This window comes from Mercenaria mercenaria, chromosome 3, assembly GCF_021730395.1.
Source record: "Mercenaria mercenaria strain notata chromosome 3, MADL_Memer_1, whole genome shotgun sequence".
NCBI lineage: Eukaryota > Metazoa > Mollusca > Bivalvia > Venerida > Veneridae > Mercenaria > Mercenaria mercenaria.
In genome coordinates, this window is record NC_069363.1 from 80,010,762 (window position 1) to 80,031,869 (window position 21,108).

At 37.5% G+C, this 21,108-nt stretch overlaps 1 protein-coding gene across 1 annotated transcript in view; it reads left to right on the plus strand.

Annotated features, from left to right (window-relative positions):
* Positions 1–792: 792 nt before the first annotated feature.
* LOC123524289 (ran-binding protein 3-like) overlaps positions 793–21,108 on the plus strand; it is a 38,734-nt gene continuing 18,418 nt past the window's right edge. Inside the window, exons 1-8 of the mRNA XM_045302368.2 lie at positions 793–843; positions 3,697–3,758; positions 4,302–4,326; positions 5,272–5,361; positions 13,265–13,414; positions 16,393–16,473; positions 17,100–17,241; positions 18,009–18,108. Of these exons, the coding sequence (XP_045158303.2) occupies positions 831–843; positions 3,697–3,758; positions 4,302–4,326; positions 5,272–5,361; positions 13,265–13,414; positions 16,393–16,473; positions 17,100–17,241; positions 18,009–18,108 (663 nt within the window). The 5' untranslated portion in view covers positions 793–830. The remainder of the gene's footprint in view (positions 844–3,696; positions 3,759–4,301; positions 4,327–5,271; positions 5,362–13,264; positions 13,415–16,392; positions 16,474–17,099; positions 17,242–18,008; positions 18,109–21,108) is intronic.

Here is a 21,108-nt window from a genome sequence, read left to right on the forward strand (position 1 = left end):
ATCTTTCAATTTGGACAGTACCATTAACTGTTAAAAGGGGTGCATACTAAAACGTTACTGACTGAATGGCGAACAGTGATCATGATCTGCACTGGTCGCAAAGACAGAATCAATCCTGTCCAGCATGATAAGGGTTAAGACTTTAATTTTCTTTTTTCTCTATATACAATAAAAATAAAATTTTGAATGAATGAGCATTTCATAAGCTCAGCAAAAATTCATTGTTATGAAAAGTTACGACAAATGCACCTAAGTCTTTGTCTAAATTTTAGACTCTAAATTGAAAACTAGCACTATGTGAATAGACCCCTTGGTTTGTGAATGTGCTTGGTTTAAAGCACCAAACGAGCAACTGCTTTTTCAGTTGAGAGCATCCCAGAAATTTCAAGTACCAAGGCTAGGATTTGTATCCAGACTTTTAGATTAAAAGTAAGTATGTCACCACTTAGCCTTACTTGTTGCCTTATCATGATAGTTTATTTTATAATCTGATATTTTATAGTTACCATCCCTGGTGACGGGGACAGTCAAACCCTATCAGACTGTCCCTGAAGGTCCTATAATTTGGACTAGTTACCGCTAGACTATTCTGCCACTGCAATTGGTCTTACCAATCGCTCTTGAATGACACCTAATTTCATGTGTTCAAATGGTTGCAGCAGAAATTTGGGAGTCAACTTTGTTTAGATATAAATATAAACTTCTAAAATTTATATCTTTATGGATCTAGTGACCATGTGAGAACATTAAAAAAGGTAAACAAAACCACGTGTTGCGTTTGTTTACATATTTATTTATAGTATAGTCACGTGATCATTGGTTATTCAAAGATGGCCGATTCAGGTACTGATGAGCGCGAAATAACTGAAAAATGGGCTCTTTTTTATTGCATTTGATGTCCTTTATTTGTCATATATAATATAAATAGTTGACACTTCCAATATTTATAAGAATTTTGACGTGAAATCTATTATGTATTGATATTTTGCATCGCTCCTTCAACAATGTAATTAGACAATGTGTATTTTAGTGGGTGGGGTACGATTTTTACATAAAGTTTTCACGTGTAAAAGTTGAATGCTCCTGATACCGGGATTAACAAATGCGTTACTATCTCCACCATGCATCAGATGACTAGATTCATTAAGTTTTGCCTGTTTGTATGTAGAAAAGGTTGTTAGTTTTGCTATTTTAGTGGAGCTGATAATTTTTTTAGATTTTGTGGCTAGAAGGCTGGTAGTTCAGCAAGACAATTTGTTGTTTTATACATAAAGCTAGGTGGGAGAATATGTGCTGGAAATCTAACAAGTGCCATTTTCGACTACACATCATTTCTGTGCCATTGTCAGTCAGGGGTGTAACTGTTTTAAGTTATGTAACCTATTTCAGTTACTTTTTCAAGCATTTTATAACCTGTATTAGTTATAAAATATAGTTAACTCAGGTAAGTTATTCAAAAAAAGTCTTTTTGCTGTTCTCACAAAGTGACCTTTAAAGTGAAATTAGTAGCAAACTGAGATTAATCAAATTCTCTTTTAGTCTGAGCATGACCTGATAAGCATAATGGGATAATAATGAGATAATAAGAGTTTTATAGCTTTAAAGCTTTTGCGTAAAACTTTATCAGCATTGCGTAAAAATTTTTACTGCATAGCTGGAAAGATAAAAGGCCAAGGATTCAGGAAATAATTGCATTAGTCTCATTCAAAATGAGGAATTGGCACAGGAGGGCTTTGTAATATTTTATGATAACTGAAACAAGTTACGAAAAGTTTAACCAATAACTCAAATGGGTTATAAACTGCGATAACTTGAAACAGTTACACCCCTGACTGATTGTTACAATTGTAAGTTCGCCCATACTCGGGAGTTATGTCAGGTCTTATATTTAGGACTAGCACAGCCCAGTGCTCTGCCAGCATTTTGACCACTTCTATGAAATTTTAGTCTGTTTGTGTGTATAGATACCAAACTTTGGAACATAGAATACTCCACCTGGAGACTGAATAGGGTCTGGTAAGCCATAGAGTTGAGGGTTGTTGAGTGGACCTTTATGTTACTGGAAAGGAATTAATTAAAGCTTTGATTTTCATTTATCATAATGTCTGATCTATGTTCTGCTAGAACTACAAAACATATTTTCAAAAAATGATACCAACATACTGACATGATTCCTGTTTATTCCTCAATAAATGAATAAAACAATTTATACCAGTATTATGATATTAGTTGATGGTACCTTCCAACATCTTCTGCATGGAAGTTACATTTTATTTATTTGACTGGGGATGACAAATCTTAGCTTTTCACTAACCAGAAAGTTTTGCAATATGGATGTTGCATTTATGTCATTGTTTATTGAAAAATGAACGTTGTGATCAAGGAAGTTAATTATAACAGGTAACAATATTAATTAAAAAGATAAGTCAAATTGAAAAATAGAGTTATGCTGTTGGTCGCAAAAACCTCAGCTTGAGTTTTATTTTCTACAATTTGGAAAAACTATGTTTTGAAAATTATTACATTTTGACATTTCTCTTTCCCTTTCTTTATAAAGGCATCTTTAAATAATTTTCTGTTAGTACTGTAAAATCAGATATTTTTGCAACACTATAAAGTTTCAAAATCAGAATTATTTTGTAGGGTAGGATATTCTACACTCAACTGAAACAGTTTGAAAATGCAGTCTTTTTTAGATGAAAAACTTGAAAGCGCACACTTTTTTGAGGTTCTGCCGAATATTTTAAATAGAATGTTTGCTTACAAAATAAACATCTGACAAACTTGGAAAGAAACCATTTAACAGATATTGATTCTTGAATGGCAACACTTTTCAGGTAGATTTTACAACACCATATGTTTAAAATTGTACTGTATACGTGTTTTCTTGTAAAATGTTTTACAACCTGTCATTCTAGCCTCATTAGCAAAAAGGATAACAAAATCAGTTAAAGGAGATATCTTTGATTAACACCTAAATTTCAAAAGCACTATGCACAAATAAGGCTTCACCAGCCTAAAAACTCAACTGTTTTAGATAGGCACTGGTCAGCAATTGCAGGAAAGGTATTTTCTGCCATTGGATTGTGCTGATCTGCACCATGTTACAAGTGAATTCCAGTTATGTAATTTTGTGACTTCTGATTCCGCCACGGGAATGGCCAGACAAATGCGCATGAAATGTTGTGCAAGTTAGCATATACTGCTAGGTCCTCAAACACAATGTTAATGAAATCTTTATTTCAAGCTGGAGTTGTTTAGCATAATGTTAGATGTGTGTTTTCAAAGCATTTAAGTGTATTGGGGTGGTTGAAATCAGTTGTCAGGTTTGGCCAGCTTGGCCTAGAGTCCATTTTGTACAAATAGTTTTACCATATTTTATTATATGGACAAGCAGATAATAGCTCTTGGCATAAATGGACAAGTCACTCAAAATCAGATTTTGCCGCTCCTGACAGTGTATATGGCCAACTTGTGAAATATATTTGAAAATTCATAAGACTTTCAGCTTTCTCTTGAGTATTTATTTTCGAGAATATAGTGAGTTAGCGTAAATTGTGAAAACAAATCACTCGCAAAAAACCTCTGATTTTGCAGTAGGTAGATCTGGGTTAATTGTAATCTCGGTTGACAACTGAAAATTGTAGTAGCATAAGATTATGTTATGGCAAGTGTAACATATTTTGTTATTTACAGAAACCCAGAGTGCTAGTAGACAGTGTCCAGATACTGGTCAAACTGTTCCAGAATCATCAGATGTAAGTATGAATACGGATCCTAAATACTAAAATAGACACGAATAAGATGCTGTGTGTCTCTTGTCTGCCTAATATAAAAAGTTACCTGAGCCTATTAATACATGTAGCCTAGTGGGCACCTACCATAGAGCTACGTTATCGCAGGAAAATCAAGTCCAGGTTACTCCCCAACAGTTGAAATGTAGTCTGTATTCAGACAGTATGTTTTGTTATTAAGAGATAAGTCTTGAGGCTACCCAGATTTTGTATTATTATAACATTATATGTATTATGATAAGAGGGTATTTGCTCAGACAGGAAAAGTGAAAAAGGAGAAATCTAAAAAATTATGAAAGATAATCTAGCTGGTAGGCAGACTATCTGAATTGCACCAGAATATTCAAGGTCAAAGGGGAACAACTAAAGACTTCAACTGGGTCAAACACCACTAAGTCTCAAAATAGGTCACCTGTTACAGAAATAAAATTTATTTTATTTTAATGATCAGTTTATAAAAAAAATCCAGTGTTTCAATGTGTAAACAAAAAATATTTTCTTTTTCAGGAGACAGAAGTAACCTCAGCTACAGGTATGGTCCTCTTTAGGTATAGATGTGCTAAATTTGCAATAAGAAGATGTGTTGTTTTTCTCAGTTTGAATCTAGTTTTGGTAAAATGTCTATAAAATATTTTGGGATGTTACATTTTAATGATTAATTTGTCCAAAGTAAGAAACATTGACTTTTTCATTTGTCACCATTACACCATTTGTTGGACACCAGGGCTTTTTTCCACTATAAATCTACCTCCTGTAAAAGGAGGTAATCCCAGTGCAAAAAAGTATGTTTTTTTCCCAAAGTTGAATTTAAAATTCCCAAATGATTATACCTTTTAGGGCTTTTGCTGTTTTAAGATAGTTTTGCAAATTTGTATATATATTAAGGTAAATTATAATACTGTTGAACAATTACTGAAATGCAATTCATTAATATTTCACACAAAAACACATTTATGTAGATTTTGGTAATTTGCAAATTGCCCCAATTAAGACAATTTCCGAGAGCATTTTCCCAATTCCACCGGTGTCGGTGGCATTCCCAAATTGATGAAAAAAGTCCTGGACACAAATGTCTTAAAACAAGATTTTAGGTTACGTATGTAAAAGATACTGTAAAAAATTGGCATTTTTGATACCCTGAGATAGTTAACAAAATTACTTTAGATTAAAAATGTTACAAAGGGATTTTCAGACACTGAGTGTTTAAACTTAATAAAAAATGCTGGATGAAAATCATGAATCATGAACCCAAAGGTCGAGACAGCTTGTCTTTGTCAATACAGTCAAGTTAACCTTTGTTTCTTTCATTATTTTTCTTATTTTACAGTTAGATTGTTTCATATATTAGTAACACTTACCGAGTTTTTAAAATATAAACGTTGGAAGACAATGGAGGCAGCCATTTTAAGTACATGTTTTAATTACGTCACTGTCACACTTCAGAATTCCTTTTAAATGAATTTTTCTTTGTAAACAGGTGAGGCAACCAATGGAAGTTCAAATGACTCTCCTACATATGAATCTTACCAAGCTGTAAAACCTGCCAAGTTCGTGCCTACAATAAGTGGTAAGTCACCTTTTCCTACCCACAAATCTTACTAAGCAGTAAAACCTGCAAGGTTTGTGCCTACAATAAGTGGTAAGTCACCTTCCCTCACATATGAATCTTACCAAGCTACTTGCCAAGTTTGTGCCTACAGTAAATGCTAAGTCACCTTTTCCTATATATGAATCTTACCAAGCTAACTGCAAAGTTTGTACCTACAGTAAGTGGTAAGTCACCTTTTCCTACATATGACTCTTACCAAGCTAACTGCAAAGTTTGTGCCTACAGTAAGTGGTAAGTCACCTTTTCCTACATATGACTCTTACCAAGCTAACTGCAAAGTTTATGCCTACAATTAATGGTAAGTCACTTTTTCTAGCATATATGAATCTTACCAATCGAACTGCAAAGTTTGTGCCTACAATAAATGGTAAGTCACTTTTTCCCACATATGAATCTTACCAAGCTAACTGCCAAGTTTGTGCCTACAATAAGTGGTAAGTCACCTTTTCCCACATATGAATCTTATCAAGCTAACTGCCAAGTTTGTGCCTCCAGTAAGTGATAAGTCACCTTTTCCCACATATGAATCTTACCAAGCTAACTGCAATATTTGTGCCTACAGTAAGTGATAAGTCACCTTTTCCCACATATGAATCTTACCAAGCTAACTGCAAAGTTTGTGCCTACAGTAAGTGGTAAATCACCTTTTCCCACATATGAATCTTACCAAGCTAACTGCAAAGTTTGTGCCAACAGTAAGTGGTAAGTCACCTTTTCCCACATATGAATCTTACCAAGGTAACTGCAAAGTTTGTGCCTACAGTAAGTGGTAAGTCACCTTTTCCCACATATGAATCTTACCAAGCTAACTGCAAAGCTTGTGCCAACAATAAGTGGTAAGTCACCTTTTCCCACATATGAATCTTATCAAGCTAACTGCCAAGTTTGTGCCTACAGTAAGTGATAAGTCACCTTTTCCCACATATGAATCTTACCAAGCTAACTGCAAAGTTTGTGCCTACAGTAAGTGGTAAGTCACCTTTTCCCACATATGAATCTTGCCAAGCTAACTGCAAAGCTTGTGCCAACAGTAAGTGGTAAGTCACCTTTTCCCACATATGAATCTTGCCAAGCTAAATGCCAAGTTTGTGCCTACAGTAAGTGGTAAGTCACCTTTTCCCACATATGAATCTTACCAAGCTAACTGCAAAGCTTGTGCCTACAGTAAGTGGTAAATCACCTTTTCCCACATATGAATCTTACCAAGCTAACTGCAAAGTTCGTGCCAACAGTAAGTGGTAAGTCACCTTTTCCCACATATGAATCTTACAAAGCTAACTGCAAAATTTGTGCCTACAGTAAGTGGTAAGTCACCTTTTCCCACATATGAATCTTACCAAGCTAACTGCAAAATTTGTGCCTACAATAAGCGGTAAGTCAACTTTTCCCACATATGAATCTTACCAAGCTAACTGCAAAATTTGTGCCTACAGTAAGTGATAAGTCACCTTTTCCCACATATGAATCTTACCAAGCTAACTGCAAAATTTGTGCCTACAGTAAGTGGTAAGTCACCTTTTCTCACATATGAATCTTACCAAGCTAACTGCAAAGTTTGTGCCTACAGTAAGTGGTTAATCACCTTTTCCTACATATGACTCTTACCAAGCTAACTGCAAAGTTTATGCCTACAATTAATGGTAAGTCACTTTTTCTAGCATATATGAATCTTACCAATCGAACTGCCAAGTTTGTGCCTACAATAAGTAGTAAGTCACCTTTTCCCACATATGAGTCTTATCAAGCTAACTGCAAAGTTTGTGCCTACAGTAAGTGATAAGTCACCTTTTCCCACATATGAATCTTACCGAGCTAACTGCAAAATTTGTGCCTACAATAAGTGGTAAGTCACCTTTTCCCACATATGAATCTTACCAAGCTAACAGCAAAATTATACCTACAGTAAGTGATAAGTCACCTTTTCCCACATATGAATCTTACCAAGCTAACTGCAAAGTTTGTGCCAATAGTAAGTGGTAAGTCACCTTTTCCCACATATGAATCTTACCAAGCTAACTGCAAAGTTTGTGCCTACAGTAAGTGGTTAATCACCTTTTCCCACATATGAATCTTACCAAGCTAACTGCCAAGTTTGTGCCTACAGTAAGTGGTAAATCACCTTTTCCCACATATGAATCTTACCAAGCTAACTGCAAAGTTTGTGCCAATAGTAAGTGGTAAGTCACCTTTTCCCACATATGAATTTTACCAAGCTAACTGCAAAGTGTGTGCCTACAGTAAGTGGTTAATCACCTTTTCCCACATATGAATCTTACCAAGCTAACTGCAAAGTTTGTGCCAACAGTAAGTGGTAAATCACCTCTTCCCACATATGAATCTTACCAAGCTAACTGCAAAGCTTGTGCCAACAGTAAGTGATAAGTCACCTTTTCCCACATATAAATCTTGCCAAGCTAAATGCCAAGTTTGTGCCTACAGTAAGTGGTAAGTCACCTTTTCCCACATATGAATCTTACCAAGCTAACTGCCAAGTTTGTGCCTACAGTAAGTGGTAAATCACCTTTTCCCACATATGAATCTTACCAAGCTAACTGCAAAGTTTGTGCCTACAGTAAGTGGTAAGTCACCTTTTCCCACATATGAATCTTACCAAGCTAACTGCAAAGTTTGTGCCTACAGTAAGTGGTTAATCACCTTTTCCCACATATGAATCTTACCAAGCTAACTGCAAAGTTTGTGCCAACAGTAAGTGGTAAGTCACCTCTTCCCACATATGAATCTTACCAAGCTAACTGCAAAGTTTGTGCCTTCAATAAGTGGTAAGTCACCTTTTCCCACATATGAATCTTACCAAGCTAACTGCAAAGTGTGTGCCAACAGTAAGTGGTAAGTCACCTCTTCCCACATATGAATCTTACCAAGCTAACTGCAAAGTTTGTGCCAACAGTAAGTGGTAAATCACCTCTTCCCACATATGAATCTTACCAAGCTAACTGCAAAGCTTGTGCCAATAGTAAGTGATAAGTCACCTTTTCCCAGATATGAATCTTGCCAAGCTAAATGCCAAGTTTGTGCCTACAGTAAGTGGTAAGTCACCTTTTCCCACATATGAATCTTACCAAGCTAACTGCCAAGTTTGTGCCTACAGTAAGTGGTAAGTCACCTTTTCCCACATACGAATCTTACCAAGCTAACTGCAAAGTTTGTGCCTACAGTAAGTGGTAAGTCACCTTTTCCCACATACGAATCTTACCAAGCTAACTGCAAAGTTTGTGCCTACAGTAAGTGGTAAATCACCTTTTCCCACATACGAATCTTACCAAGCTAACTGCAAAGTTTGTGCCTACAGTAAGTGGTTAATCACCTTTTCCCACATATGAATCTTACCAAGCTAACTGCAAAGTTTGTGCCAACAGTAAGTGGTAAGTCACCTCTTCCCACATATGAATCTTACCAAGCTAACTGCAAAGTTTGTGCCAACAGTAAGTGGTAAGTCACCTCTTCCCACATATGAATCTTACCAAGCTAACTGCAAAGTGTGTGCCTACAGTAAGTGGTAAATCACCTTTTCCCACATATGAATCTTACCAAGCTAACTGCAAAGTGTGTGCCAACAGTAAGTGGTAAGTCACCTTTTCCCACATATGAATCTTACCAAGCTAACTGCAAAGTTCGTGCCTACAGTAAGTGGTAAGTCACCTTTTCCCACATATGAATCTTACTAAGCTAACTGCAAAGTTTGTGCCAACAGTAAGTGATAAGTCACCTCTTCCCACATCTGAATCTTACCAAGCTAACTGCAAAGTTTGTGCCAACAGTAAGTGGTAAGTCACCTCTTCCCACAATATGAATCTTACCAAGCTAACTGCAAAGCTTGTGCCAACAGTAAGTGGTAAGTCACCTCTTCCCGCATATGAATCTTACCAAGCTAACTGCAAAGCTTGTGCCAACAGTAAGTGATAAGTCACCTTTTCCCACATATGAATCTTGCCAAGCTAAATGCCAAGTTTGTGCCTACAGTAAGTGGTAAATCACCTTTTCCCACATATGAATCTTACCAAGCTAACTGCAAAGTTTGTGCCAATAGTAAGTGGTAAGTCACCTTTTCCCACATATGAATTTTACCAAGCTAACTGCAAAGTGTGTGCCTACAGTAAGTGGTTAATCACCTTTTCCCACATATGAATCTTACCAAGCTAACTGCAAAGTTTGTGCCAACAGTAAGTGGTAAATCACCTCTTCCCACATATGAATCTTACAAGCTAACTGCAAAGCTTGTGCCAACAGTATGTGATAAGTCACTTTTCCCACATATAAATCTTGCCAAGCTAATGCCAAGTTTGTGCCTACAGTAAGTGGTAAGTCACTTTTCCCACATATGAATCTTACCAAGCTAACTGCCAATTTGTGCCTACAGTAAGTGGTAAATCAACCTTTTCCCACATATGAATCTTACCAAGCTAACTGCAAAGTTTGTGCCTACAGTAAGTGGTAAGTCACCTTTTCCACATTATGAATCTTACCAAGCTAACTGCAAAGTTTGTGCCTACAGTAAGTGGTTAATCACCTTTTCCACATATGAATCTTACCAAGCTAACTGCAAAGTTTGTGCCAACAGTAAGTGGTAAGTCACCTCTTCCCACATTATGATCTTACCAAGCTAACTGCAAAGTTTGTGCCTTCAATAAGTGTAAGTCACCTTTTCCCACATATGAATCTTACCAAGCTAACTGCAAAGGGGTGTGCCAACAGTAAGTGGTAAGTCACACTCTTCCCACATATGAATCTTACCAAGCTAACTGCAAAGTTTGTGCCAACATAAGTGGTAAATCACCTCTCCCACATATGAATCTTACCAAGCTAACTGCAAAGCTTGTGCCAAAGTAAGTGATAAGTCACCTTTTCCCAGATATGAATCTTGCCAAGCTAAATGCCAAGTTTGTGCCTACAGTAAGTGGTAAGTCACCTTTTCCCACATATGAATCTTACCAAGCTAACTGCCAAGTTTGTGCCTACAGTAAGTGGTAAGTCACCTTTTCCCACATACGAATCTTACCAAGCTAACTGCAAAGTTTGTGCCTACAGTAAGTGGTAAGTCACCTTTTCCCACATACGAATCTTACCAAGCTAACTGCAAAGTTTGTGCCTACAGTAAGTGGTTAATCACCTTTTCCCACATACGAATCTTACCAAGCTAACTGCAAAGTTTGTGCCTACAGTAAGTGGTTAATCACCTTTTCCCACATATGAATCTTACCAAGCTAACTGCAAAGTTTGTGCCAACAGTAAGTGGTAAGTCACCTCTTCCCACATATGAATCTTACAAGCTAACTGCAAAGTTTGTGCCAACAGTAAGTGGTAAGTCACCTCTTCCCACATATGAATCTTACCAAGCTAACTGCAAAGTGTGTGCCTACAGTAAGTGGTAAATCACCTTTTCCCACATATGAATCTTACCAAGCTAACTGCAAAGTGTGTGCCAACAGTAAGTGGTAAGTCACCTTTTCCCACATATGAATCTTACCAAGCTAACTGCAAAGTTCGTGCCTACAGTAAGTGGTAAGTCACCTTTTCCCACATATGAATCTTACTAAGCTAACTGCAAAGTTTGTGCCAACAGTAAGTGATAAGTCACCTCTTCCCACATCTGAATCTTACCAAGCTAACTGCAAAGTTTGTGCCAACAGTAAGTGGTAAGTCACCTCTTCCCACATATGAATCTTACCAAGCTAACTGCAAAGCTTGTGCCAACAGTAAGTGGTAAGTCACCTCTTCCCGCATATGAATCTTACCAAGCTAACTGCAAAGCTTGTGCCAACAGTAAGTGATAAGTCACCTTTTCCCACATATGAATCTTGCCAAGCTAAATGCCAAGTTTGTGCCTACAGTAAGTGGTAAGTCACCTTTTCCCACATATGAATCTTACCAAGCTAACTGCAAAGTTTGTGCCTACAGTAAGTGGTAAATCACCTTTTCCCACATATGAATCTTACCAAGCTAACTGCAAAGTTTGTGCCAACAGTAAGTGGTTAATCACCTTTTCCCACATATGAATCTTACCAAGCTAACTGCAAAATTTGTGCCTACAGTAAGTGGTAAGTCACTTTTTCTTACATATGAATCTTGCCAAGCTAAATGCCAAATTTGTGCCTACAGTAAGTGGTAAGTCACTTTTTCTTACATATGAATCTTGCCAAGCTAAATGCCAAATTTGTGCCTACAGTAAGTGGTAAGTCACTTTTTCTTACATATGAATCTTGCTAAGCTAACTGCAAAATTTATGCCTACAGTAAGTGGTAAGTCACTTTTTCTTACATATGAATCTTGCTAAGCGAACTGCCAAATTTGTGCCTACAGTAAGTGGTAAGTCACCTTTCCTACATATAAATCTTACCAAGCTACATGCAAGGTTTTTGCCTACAACTAGTAAGAACAAATACATACCAGGCTGTAAAACCTTCTAAGTTTGTCCCTACAGTACAAGAAGTGGTGAGTCACAATTTTCACATGATATTTTTTTTTTGATGATATGAATACAATACTGAGATTTGAATGACCAGGTGTTTTGTATCATTGTTTTATGTTTTATACAAAAATAAAAGCGGTGAAGGACGAAGTGTTAATTGTGACTGAACTTTGAGATCCTCATGCATATATAATGCTATTTATTATTAAATGGGAGGAAACCAAATAATACTACAGTAGGATTCCAGTAGACCTTAGTAATGTCTTTTGACCCAGATCAAAGGAAAATCTTGTTAACACTCTAGAGACCACATTTTAAGTTTGGAACTCATGAGAATTGGTCAGAATGTTTGTCTTGGTGATTTCTAGGTCATTTTGGAATCTGGGTCATGTGGGGTCAAAAACTAGGTCACCCAGTCAAATTAAAGGAAAAGCTTGTTAACACTCTAGAGGCCACATTTATGATCCTATCTTCATGAAACTTGGTCAGAATGTTTATCTTGATGACCTCTAGGCCAAGTTTGAATCTGGGTCATGTGGGGTCAAAAACTAGGTCACCCGGTCAAATCAAAGGAAAAGCTTGTTAACACTCTAGGGCCAGATTTTTGATTCAATCTTCATAAAACTTGGTCAGAATGTTTGGTATCATGAAGTCTTGTATGATTTCAACTCTGGGTCATGTAGGGTCAAAAACTAGGTTACTTGATAAAATCAAAGGAAAAGCTTGTTTATACTTCAGAGGCCAATTTTTTGCTCAAATCTTCACAAAACTTTGTCAGAATGTTTGTTTTCATAAAATCATGGACGAGTTTTAATCTGGGTCATGCGGGGTCGAAAACTAGGTCAATAGGTCAAATGAAAGAAAATGCTTGTTTACGCTTGTGCCGCATTTTTTGCCCAATCTTAATGAAAATTGGTCAGAATATTTGTCTCCATGAAATTTCGGACAGGTTAAAAATTAGGTCCGTTTGGGTAAAAAACTAGGTTACTAGGCCAAATTGAAGAAAAAAACACTAGAGGCCACATGTTTGCTTCAGTCTTCATGAAACTTGGTCAGAATGTTTATCTCCTTGAAAACTCAGATGAATTAGAAACTGGGTCATGTGGTGTCAAAAACTGGGTCACTAGAACAAACATGTTTGTTATGGTGCATTACTCTGGTGAGCGACCTAGGGCCATCATGGCCCTCTTATTTTTCAAAGGAAGGGGCAACACTTTAAAACAGTCCAATCATGAAGTTTAACATTCACTTAAGTCAGAATTTTTTCATATTTAAAAGTTATTGAATTTGGAGCTTTTCACAAGGCCTAATTTCTCAAAAATCAGTAAAAGCGCAACATCACGAAAAAATTTCAGATTATACGTTATCATTCACTATATTGACAATTCATCTATCTTACTAACATGTTTCATATGAATTTCTGTGATTTTTCAGCTCCTAATATGAATCCGTTTGCTGCTCGTCCAACATTGAAATCTGATGTTGTCTCGACCTCTGGTATCACTGCAGGTGCTCCAAATCATCCTAAATTTGTTCTTCGGCCATCTGCTCTCTCTGCTCACCCTCTAAACAACAAAAATGATGGTAATGTAACAGATCTTTTTAAGTTTGACTATACCAAGTATATGGAAAGCTATCCTACTTGACACAGCTTCTGTGTCCACAGCTTGGTTAAAAGTTTTGATGCTCTGTTATTATGTGATAGATTTGCTTCAGATTCAAAAAAGTTGTTCATCATCATCACCCACATCCACAATAATTCATGAATTTTGCCCCCTTTTTACTGAGAATTTCAGGTTAAATTTTTTATGAACTTCACTTTGTTTCAGTTATTACTTACTGGATCTGATTTAAACTTAAAGCACTAATCATATATCATCACCAACATTATATGATGCAAAGTAAATAATACTGGCTCAAATATTTCATGAATTATGCCCCTTTTTTTGTCCCCTCCAAAACTGTGCTCATGTTGTTTTAATTGGGATTTCAGTCAGTCAGATCAGTGTTATGGTACTTGACTTAGTGAAAAATACACATAAAGTGCTTAAGAATCTGTGTTGCATATATCTTAAAAAATATTTCACGTGGAACATTGACAGGATGTGGGGACACCTGTGTCCTATGGACACAATTCTCGTTTACTTTTAATTTCAGTTTTGATTTTTTATGAACTTTCACTCTTATCTTGGTTACTAACTGGATTTGAGTCAGATAGAAAAAAGTTGTTACACATCATCACCCACATCATATGACACAAGGGTCATTACTCTAGTGGAAACATTCCATGAATTATTATTCTTTTATACCTAGAAATTCTGGTTGTTACTTTGATGAACTTTTTCCCTTCTATAATAGGGGCCATTAACAGGCCCCTTCCCCTCAGAAAATTTCTTTTAAATCATGCAGTTTTCCCCAAAAATTGACTTTACAACAGGTTTTTAGCTCGACTATTCGAAGAATAGGGGAGCTATCCTACTCGCCCCGGCGTCGGCGTGAGCGTGAGCATCACACAAATGTTAAAGTTTGCGTACCACCCCAAATATTTTCGAAGCCCATTGAGATATTGCTTTCATATTATGCATACTTGTTTACCATCATGACCCCAGTCTGTAAAAAGGAGGCAACTCTATCAAGCATTTTGACTGAATTATGGCCCCTTTTCGACTTAGAATAAATGTTTGCATACCACCCCAAATATTTTCAAAGTCCATTGAGATATTGCTTTCATATTTTGCATACTTGTTTACCATCATGACCCCAGTCTGTAAAAAGGAGGAGGCAACTCTATCAAGCATTTTGACTGAATTATGGCCCCTTTTCGACTTAGAATATGCTTATTGTAATGTTAAAGTTTTACTCATTGCTTATATTATACTATCAAGCACTGAGAATAGTCGAGCGCGCTGTCTACTGACAGCTCTTGTCTATTCCCCTTTGCCCAAATACCGAGCTATTTTTCCCCCCAAATCACAGGTGTGGGCCCCTTTCCCTCTTGGTAAAAGAAACCCTGAGTTGTCAAGTGCACTGTCTAGTCAGAGAGTTTTTGTGTAGTTTTTGAAATTAACAAAGATTTATTGAAAGTACTTTTAAGATTACAGGTCAGGCAATGAATTTGATTATTTGTAAAAAAGTTTTGCTTTATTGTTTAAATTTTGAAGTTTTAAATCTTTGAAAGCTAAAGAGCACTTGATTAGCTCATACAGCAGAACTGAAGACTTAATTGAGAAGTTGCATGTTTATGAGGAGGAGATGTGAATGTTGTCTGTGATGAAGTTGTCAGCTACTTGTAGGGAACTAGTCCTTACTGGTTCAGGCTCCAGGTGAATGTTCTCCACAACAATTTGACTAAAGTGTGTAGAAGTTGTCAGCTACTGAAGGGTAATTTGTCTGTACTGGTACAGGCTCCAGGTGAATGTTCCCTGTGACAATTTGACTGAAGTGTGTAGAAGTTGTCAGCTACTTGTGGGGAACTTGCCCTTACTGGTACAGGCTCCAGGTGAATGTTCTCCATGACAATTTGACTGAAGTGTGTAGAAGTTGTCAGCTACTGAAGGGTAATTTGTCTGTACTGGTACAGGCTCCAGGTGAATGTTCCCCGTGACAATTTGACTGAAGTGTGTAGAAGTTGTCAGCTACTTGTGGGGAACTTGTCCTTACTGGTACAGGCTCCAGGTGAATGTTCTCCATGACAATTTGACTGAAGTGTGTAGAAGTTGTCAGCTACTTGTGGGGAACTTGTCCTTACTGGTTCAGGCTCCAGGTGAATGTTCTCCGTGACAATTTGACTGGTGTGTAGAAGTTGTCAGCTACTTGTGGGGAACTTGTCCTTACTGGTTCAGGCTCCAGGTGAATGTTCTCCATGACAATTTGACTGAAGTATGTAGAAGTTGTCAGCTACTTGTGGGGAACTTGCCCTTACTGGTTCAGGTTCCAGGTGAATGTTCTCCATGACAATTTGACTAAAGTGTGTAGAAGTTGTCAGCTACTGAAGGGTAACTTGTCTGTACTGGTTCAGGCTCCAGGTGAATGTTCTCCATGACAATTTGACTGAAGTGTGTAGAAGTTGTCAGCTACTTGTGGGGAACTTGTCCGTACTGGTTCAGGCTCCAGGTGAATGTTCTCCATGACAATTTGAAGTGTGTAGAAGTTGTCAGCTACTTGTGGGGAACTTGTCCTTACTGGTTCAGGCTCCAGGTGAATGTTCTCCATGACAATTTGCAGAAGTGTGTAGAAGTTGTCAGCTACTTGAAGGGAACTAGTCCATACTAGTACAGGCTCCAGGAACAGAGAATAAGTTAACTGACTGCCATAACATTCATTGTTGTAACTGAAATACTGCAGGAAAACGACATAAAACTCGAATCAAGTTAATGCTGACAGCTGAAATTGTTGTTGGAAAAATTGACAGAAAAATACTTCAATAATAACTTCAATAATAGCTTGCTAATATTAAATCAGTTCAAAATTGAAAGTACGAAAGTATAGTTTTTCACTAAATCAGAAGTCAGCTTTTATATAACATAATGTTGGTTACAAAAGTTTGACGCATCTTTTTTCAGTGTGTGGAGCAGATACGGGCACTGCCCCTTCCTTATTAAAGCCAGCCAAACTACCTGATCCTACAAAAGGTCTCACAAAAGGTAAAATACAATTTAGCTGTGGCATTTTGTTACTGCTTGGAATCCCGAATAGTATATTACAGATCTCAGTTTATGCTTAGATGCGCTGTGATTAAAGAGTATAGTATGAATGCTACAGAATTGGTATTTTGTACATCTGTTAATAAAGAGCTGAAGAGGGGCTCCAGGTGTCCTATTCAATTGTCAAAAGCTGAAAAGTTTGCATATGACCTAAATTGTGTGTGTGTATGCGTATGTGACCTAAAACCCAATAAGAACCAAGACAAAAAAATAACATTTTAGATACTCTTTTAATGTTTGAATTTCACATTCATTAACTTTTTACATTACTGTATTTCAGCATTTACATCTATTTTAGCCTGCTGCTGGCAAGTGATTATGCCTTGGCAACCAGTGCAAACCAAGATCAGCCTGCATGGAAATGCAGGCTGATCTTGGTCTGCACTGTTGGCTATTCAGTTAGTAAATTTTCAGTGAACACACCTTTGAGTAATGAGTCGTACTGCCCAAACTGAAAGATAGACGAGTCCATTTTAGACATTTAACAGGGTAAAGGATAAACAGATCAAAGGGGATTTGTCCTCCTGTATAATAGTTTTAAATTGTACATCTTGTATTTCTTACAGAAAGTGAGATTACAGAAAAAGAGAATAAAGATTCAGGAACTGTTTTTGGTGCGGCCTCATCAATATTTAAAGATTCAGTGCCTCCTGATAGTGGAGGAGAAAACCTCTTTCAAGCTGCGTTACAGGAACATACTGAAAAAAAGTAAGTGAGCCGTGCCATGAGAAAACCAACATAGTGGGTTTGCGACCAGCATGGATCCAGACCAGCCTGCTCATCCGCGCAGTCTGGTCAGGATCCATGCTGTTCGCTTTCAAAGCTTATTGCAATTAGAGAAACCGTTAGCGACCAGCATGGATCCTGACCAGACTGCGTGGATGCGCAGGCTGGTCTGGATCCATGCTGGTCGCAAACCCAATATGTTGGTTTTCCCATGGCGTGGCTCAAGTTATTTCTTTGCAACATGCAAGTTTAGCAGAGAGTGCAAGTGTAATGATAGGTCTGACAAATGATGGTTATCTCTCATTAGTGAAAACAAATCATTACTATCTTATCTGCTATAACAAAAACAACAAAAGACAGAAAAGCGAATAAGACATTATTTTGCAGTACATGTTGAGCAAAGAGGGTGGAAAACGGAATCAAAACATTGCACGCGTATCAAAGTAAAACTTTAATTTCTTTTTATTAAAATCTATAAATGAAATTGACTGTAGAGTAATTAAACCGTTGTGAAAGCGATTCAATATGTTTAAGATATGATCAAATATTACTGTAATACATATACTGAAACCTTTTCCATATATTCCATATATATCCACATAATTTGAAGTGCTTAAAAGTATGTGTTGTATTTATCTTAAAAATTATTTTAACCTAGAATCATGAAACTATTCACATCGAAAAGAAGTGGGGACACAAGTGTCCTATGGACATACATCTAGTTTCAGATCACTTTAATATTTTTTCAGATTACCTGACAGTAGTTGTAGTCCTAGTAAAAGTAATAGTGCTGCCTCTTCAGCAGAGGGGGATAATATCCTCGGACAAAATCTCACAGAAAAAGTTACTGTAAGTTGCATTTTATTAGCTCGACTATTCATAGAATAGGTAGAGCTATTGGACTCACCCATGCGTCGGCGTCTGCGTCCCGATTTGGTTAAGTTTTTGTATGTAAGCTGGTATCTCAGTAACCACTTGTGGGAATGGATTATTCACTGTGATAAACTGACATACATTGCACAGGTTCCATAACTCTATTTTGCTTTTTTACAAAATTATGCCCCTTTTTCGACTTAGAAATTTTTGGTTAAGGTTTTATATGTAAGCTGGTATCTCAGTACCCACAAATGGGAATGGATTGAAACTTCACACACTTGTTCATTGTGATGATCTGACATGCAATGCACAGATTCCATAACTCTACTTCGCATTTTTACAAAATTATGCCCCTTTTTCGACTTAGAAATTCTTGGTTAAGGTTTTGTATGTAAGCTGGTATCTCAGTAACCACTTGTGGGAATGGATTGAAACTTTACACACTTATTCACTGTGATAAACTGCCCTACATTGCACAGGTTCCATAACTCTGTTTTGCTTTTTTATGAAATTATGCCCCCTTTTCGACTTAGAAATTCTTGGTTAAGGTTTTGTATGTAAGCTGGTATCTTCAGTACACACTAATGGGAATGGATTGAAACTTCACACACTTGTTCACTGTCATGATCTGACATGCACTGTGTAGGTCCCATAACTCTACTTTGCAATTTTTTCAAAATTATGCCCCTTTTTCGACTTAGAAGTTTTGGTTAAGGTTTTGTATGTAAGCTGGTATTTCATTATCCACTTATGGGAAAGGATTGAAACTTCTCGCACTTGTTCACTTTATGAGTTGATAAGCACTGTGAAGGTTCCATAACCCTTTTTCCCATTTTTACAAAATTATGCCCCTTTTAAGACTTTTGTATTCATTCATTTGACAAGGCTGTTGAATAGTCGAGCGTTGCTGTCGTTGGTTAAGTTTTTGTATGTAAGCTGGTACCTCAGTACCCACTAATGGGAATGGATTGAAACTTCACACACTTGTTCATTGTGATGATCTGACATGCAGTGCACAGGTTCCATTACTCTACTTTGCATTTTAACAAAATTATGCCCCTTTTTCGACTTAGCAGTTTTTATGCCCCCGAAGGGAGGCATATAGTTTTTGAACCGTCTGCCAGTCTGTCGGTCTGTCCGCAATTTTCGTGTCCGGTCCATATCTTTGTCATCTATGGATGGATTTTCAAATAACTTGGCATGAATGTGTACCACAGTAAGACGACGTGTCGCGCGCAAGACCCAGGTCCATAGCTCAAAGGTCAAGGTCACACTTAGACGTTAAAGGATAGTGCATTGATGGGCGTGTCCGGTCCATATCTTTGTCATCCATGGATGGATTTTCAAATAACCTGGCATGAATGTGTACCACAGTAAGACGAAGTGTCGCGCGCAAGACTCAGGTCCGTAGCTCAAAGGTCAAGGTCACACTTAGACGTTAAAAGTCATTTTTCATGATAGTGCATTGATGGGCGTGTCCGGTCCATATCTTTGTCATTCATGCATGGATTTTAAAATAACTACGCACGAATGTGTGGCACAGTAAGACGACGTGTCGCGCACAAGACCCAGCTCCGTAGGTCAAAGGTCCTAAACTCTAACATTGGCCATAACTATTCATTCAAAGTGCCATCGGGGGCATGTGTCATCCTATGGAGACAGCTCTTGTTGGTTAAGTTTTTGTATGTAAGCTGGTATCTCAGTACCCACTAATGGGAATGGATCGAAACTTCACACACTTATTCACTGTGATGATCTGACATGCAGTGCTCAGGTTTCATAACTCTACTTTGCATTTTTAGCTCACCTGTCACGAAGTGACAAGGTGAGCTATTGTGACCGCTTAATGTCCGTCGTCCGTCGTGCGTCAACAGTTTGTAGAAAAATCTTCTTCTTGAAAACCACTGGGCAGAATTTCACCAAACTTCACAGGAATGATCCTTGGATGGCCTCCTTTCAAAATTATTCAAAGAATTGAATTCCATGCAGAACTCTGGTTGCCATGGCAGGCAACCAAAAGGAAAAACTTAAAAAATCTTCTCAAAAACCAGAAGCCCTAGAGCTTAGATATTTGGTGTGAAGCATTGCCTAGTGGACCTCTACCAAATTTGCTCAAATTATGACCCCTGGGTCAGAATTGACCCCGCCCCAGTGGTCACTTGATTTTACATTGGAAAATCTTAAAAAATCTTCTCCTCAAAAACCAGAAGCCCTAGAGCTTAGATATTTGGTGTGAAGCATTGCCTAGTGAACCTCTAACAAATTTGTTCAAATCATGACCCCAGGGTCAAAATTGACCCCGCCCCAGGGGTCACTTGATTTTACACAGGAAAATCTTCAAAAAATTTCTAAAAATAAACCAGAAGGCCTAGAGCTTAGATATGTCACATGTAGCATTGCCTAGTGGACATCTACAAAATTAGTTTGAGATCATGACCCCCAGGGTCAAAATTGACCCCGCCCCAGGGGTCACTTGATTTTACATTGGAAAATCTTAAAAAATCTTCTCCTCAAAAACCAGAAGCCTGGAGCTTAGATATTTGGTGTGAAGCATTGCCTAGTGAACCTCTAACAAATTTGTTCAAATCATGACCCCAGGGTCAAAATTGACCCCGCCCCAGGGGTCACTTGATTTTACACAGGAAAATCTTCAAAAAATTTCTAAAAATAAACCAGAAGGCCTAGAGCTTAGATATGTCACATGTAGCATTGCCTAGTGGACATCTACAAAATTAGTTTGAGATCATGACCCCCAGGGTCAAAATTGACCCCGCCCCAGGGGTCACTTGATTTTACATAGGAAAATCTTAAAAAAAATCTTCTTCTCAAAAACCAGAAGCCCTAGAGCTTAGATATTTGACTTTTCCTATGTAAAATTGACCCCGCCCCAGGGGTCACTTGATTTTACATAGGAAAATCTTCAAAAATTTTCTAAAAATAAACCAGAAGGCCTAGAGTTTAGATATTAGATAT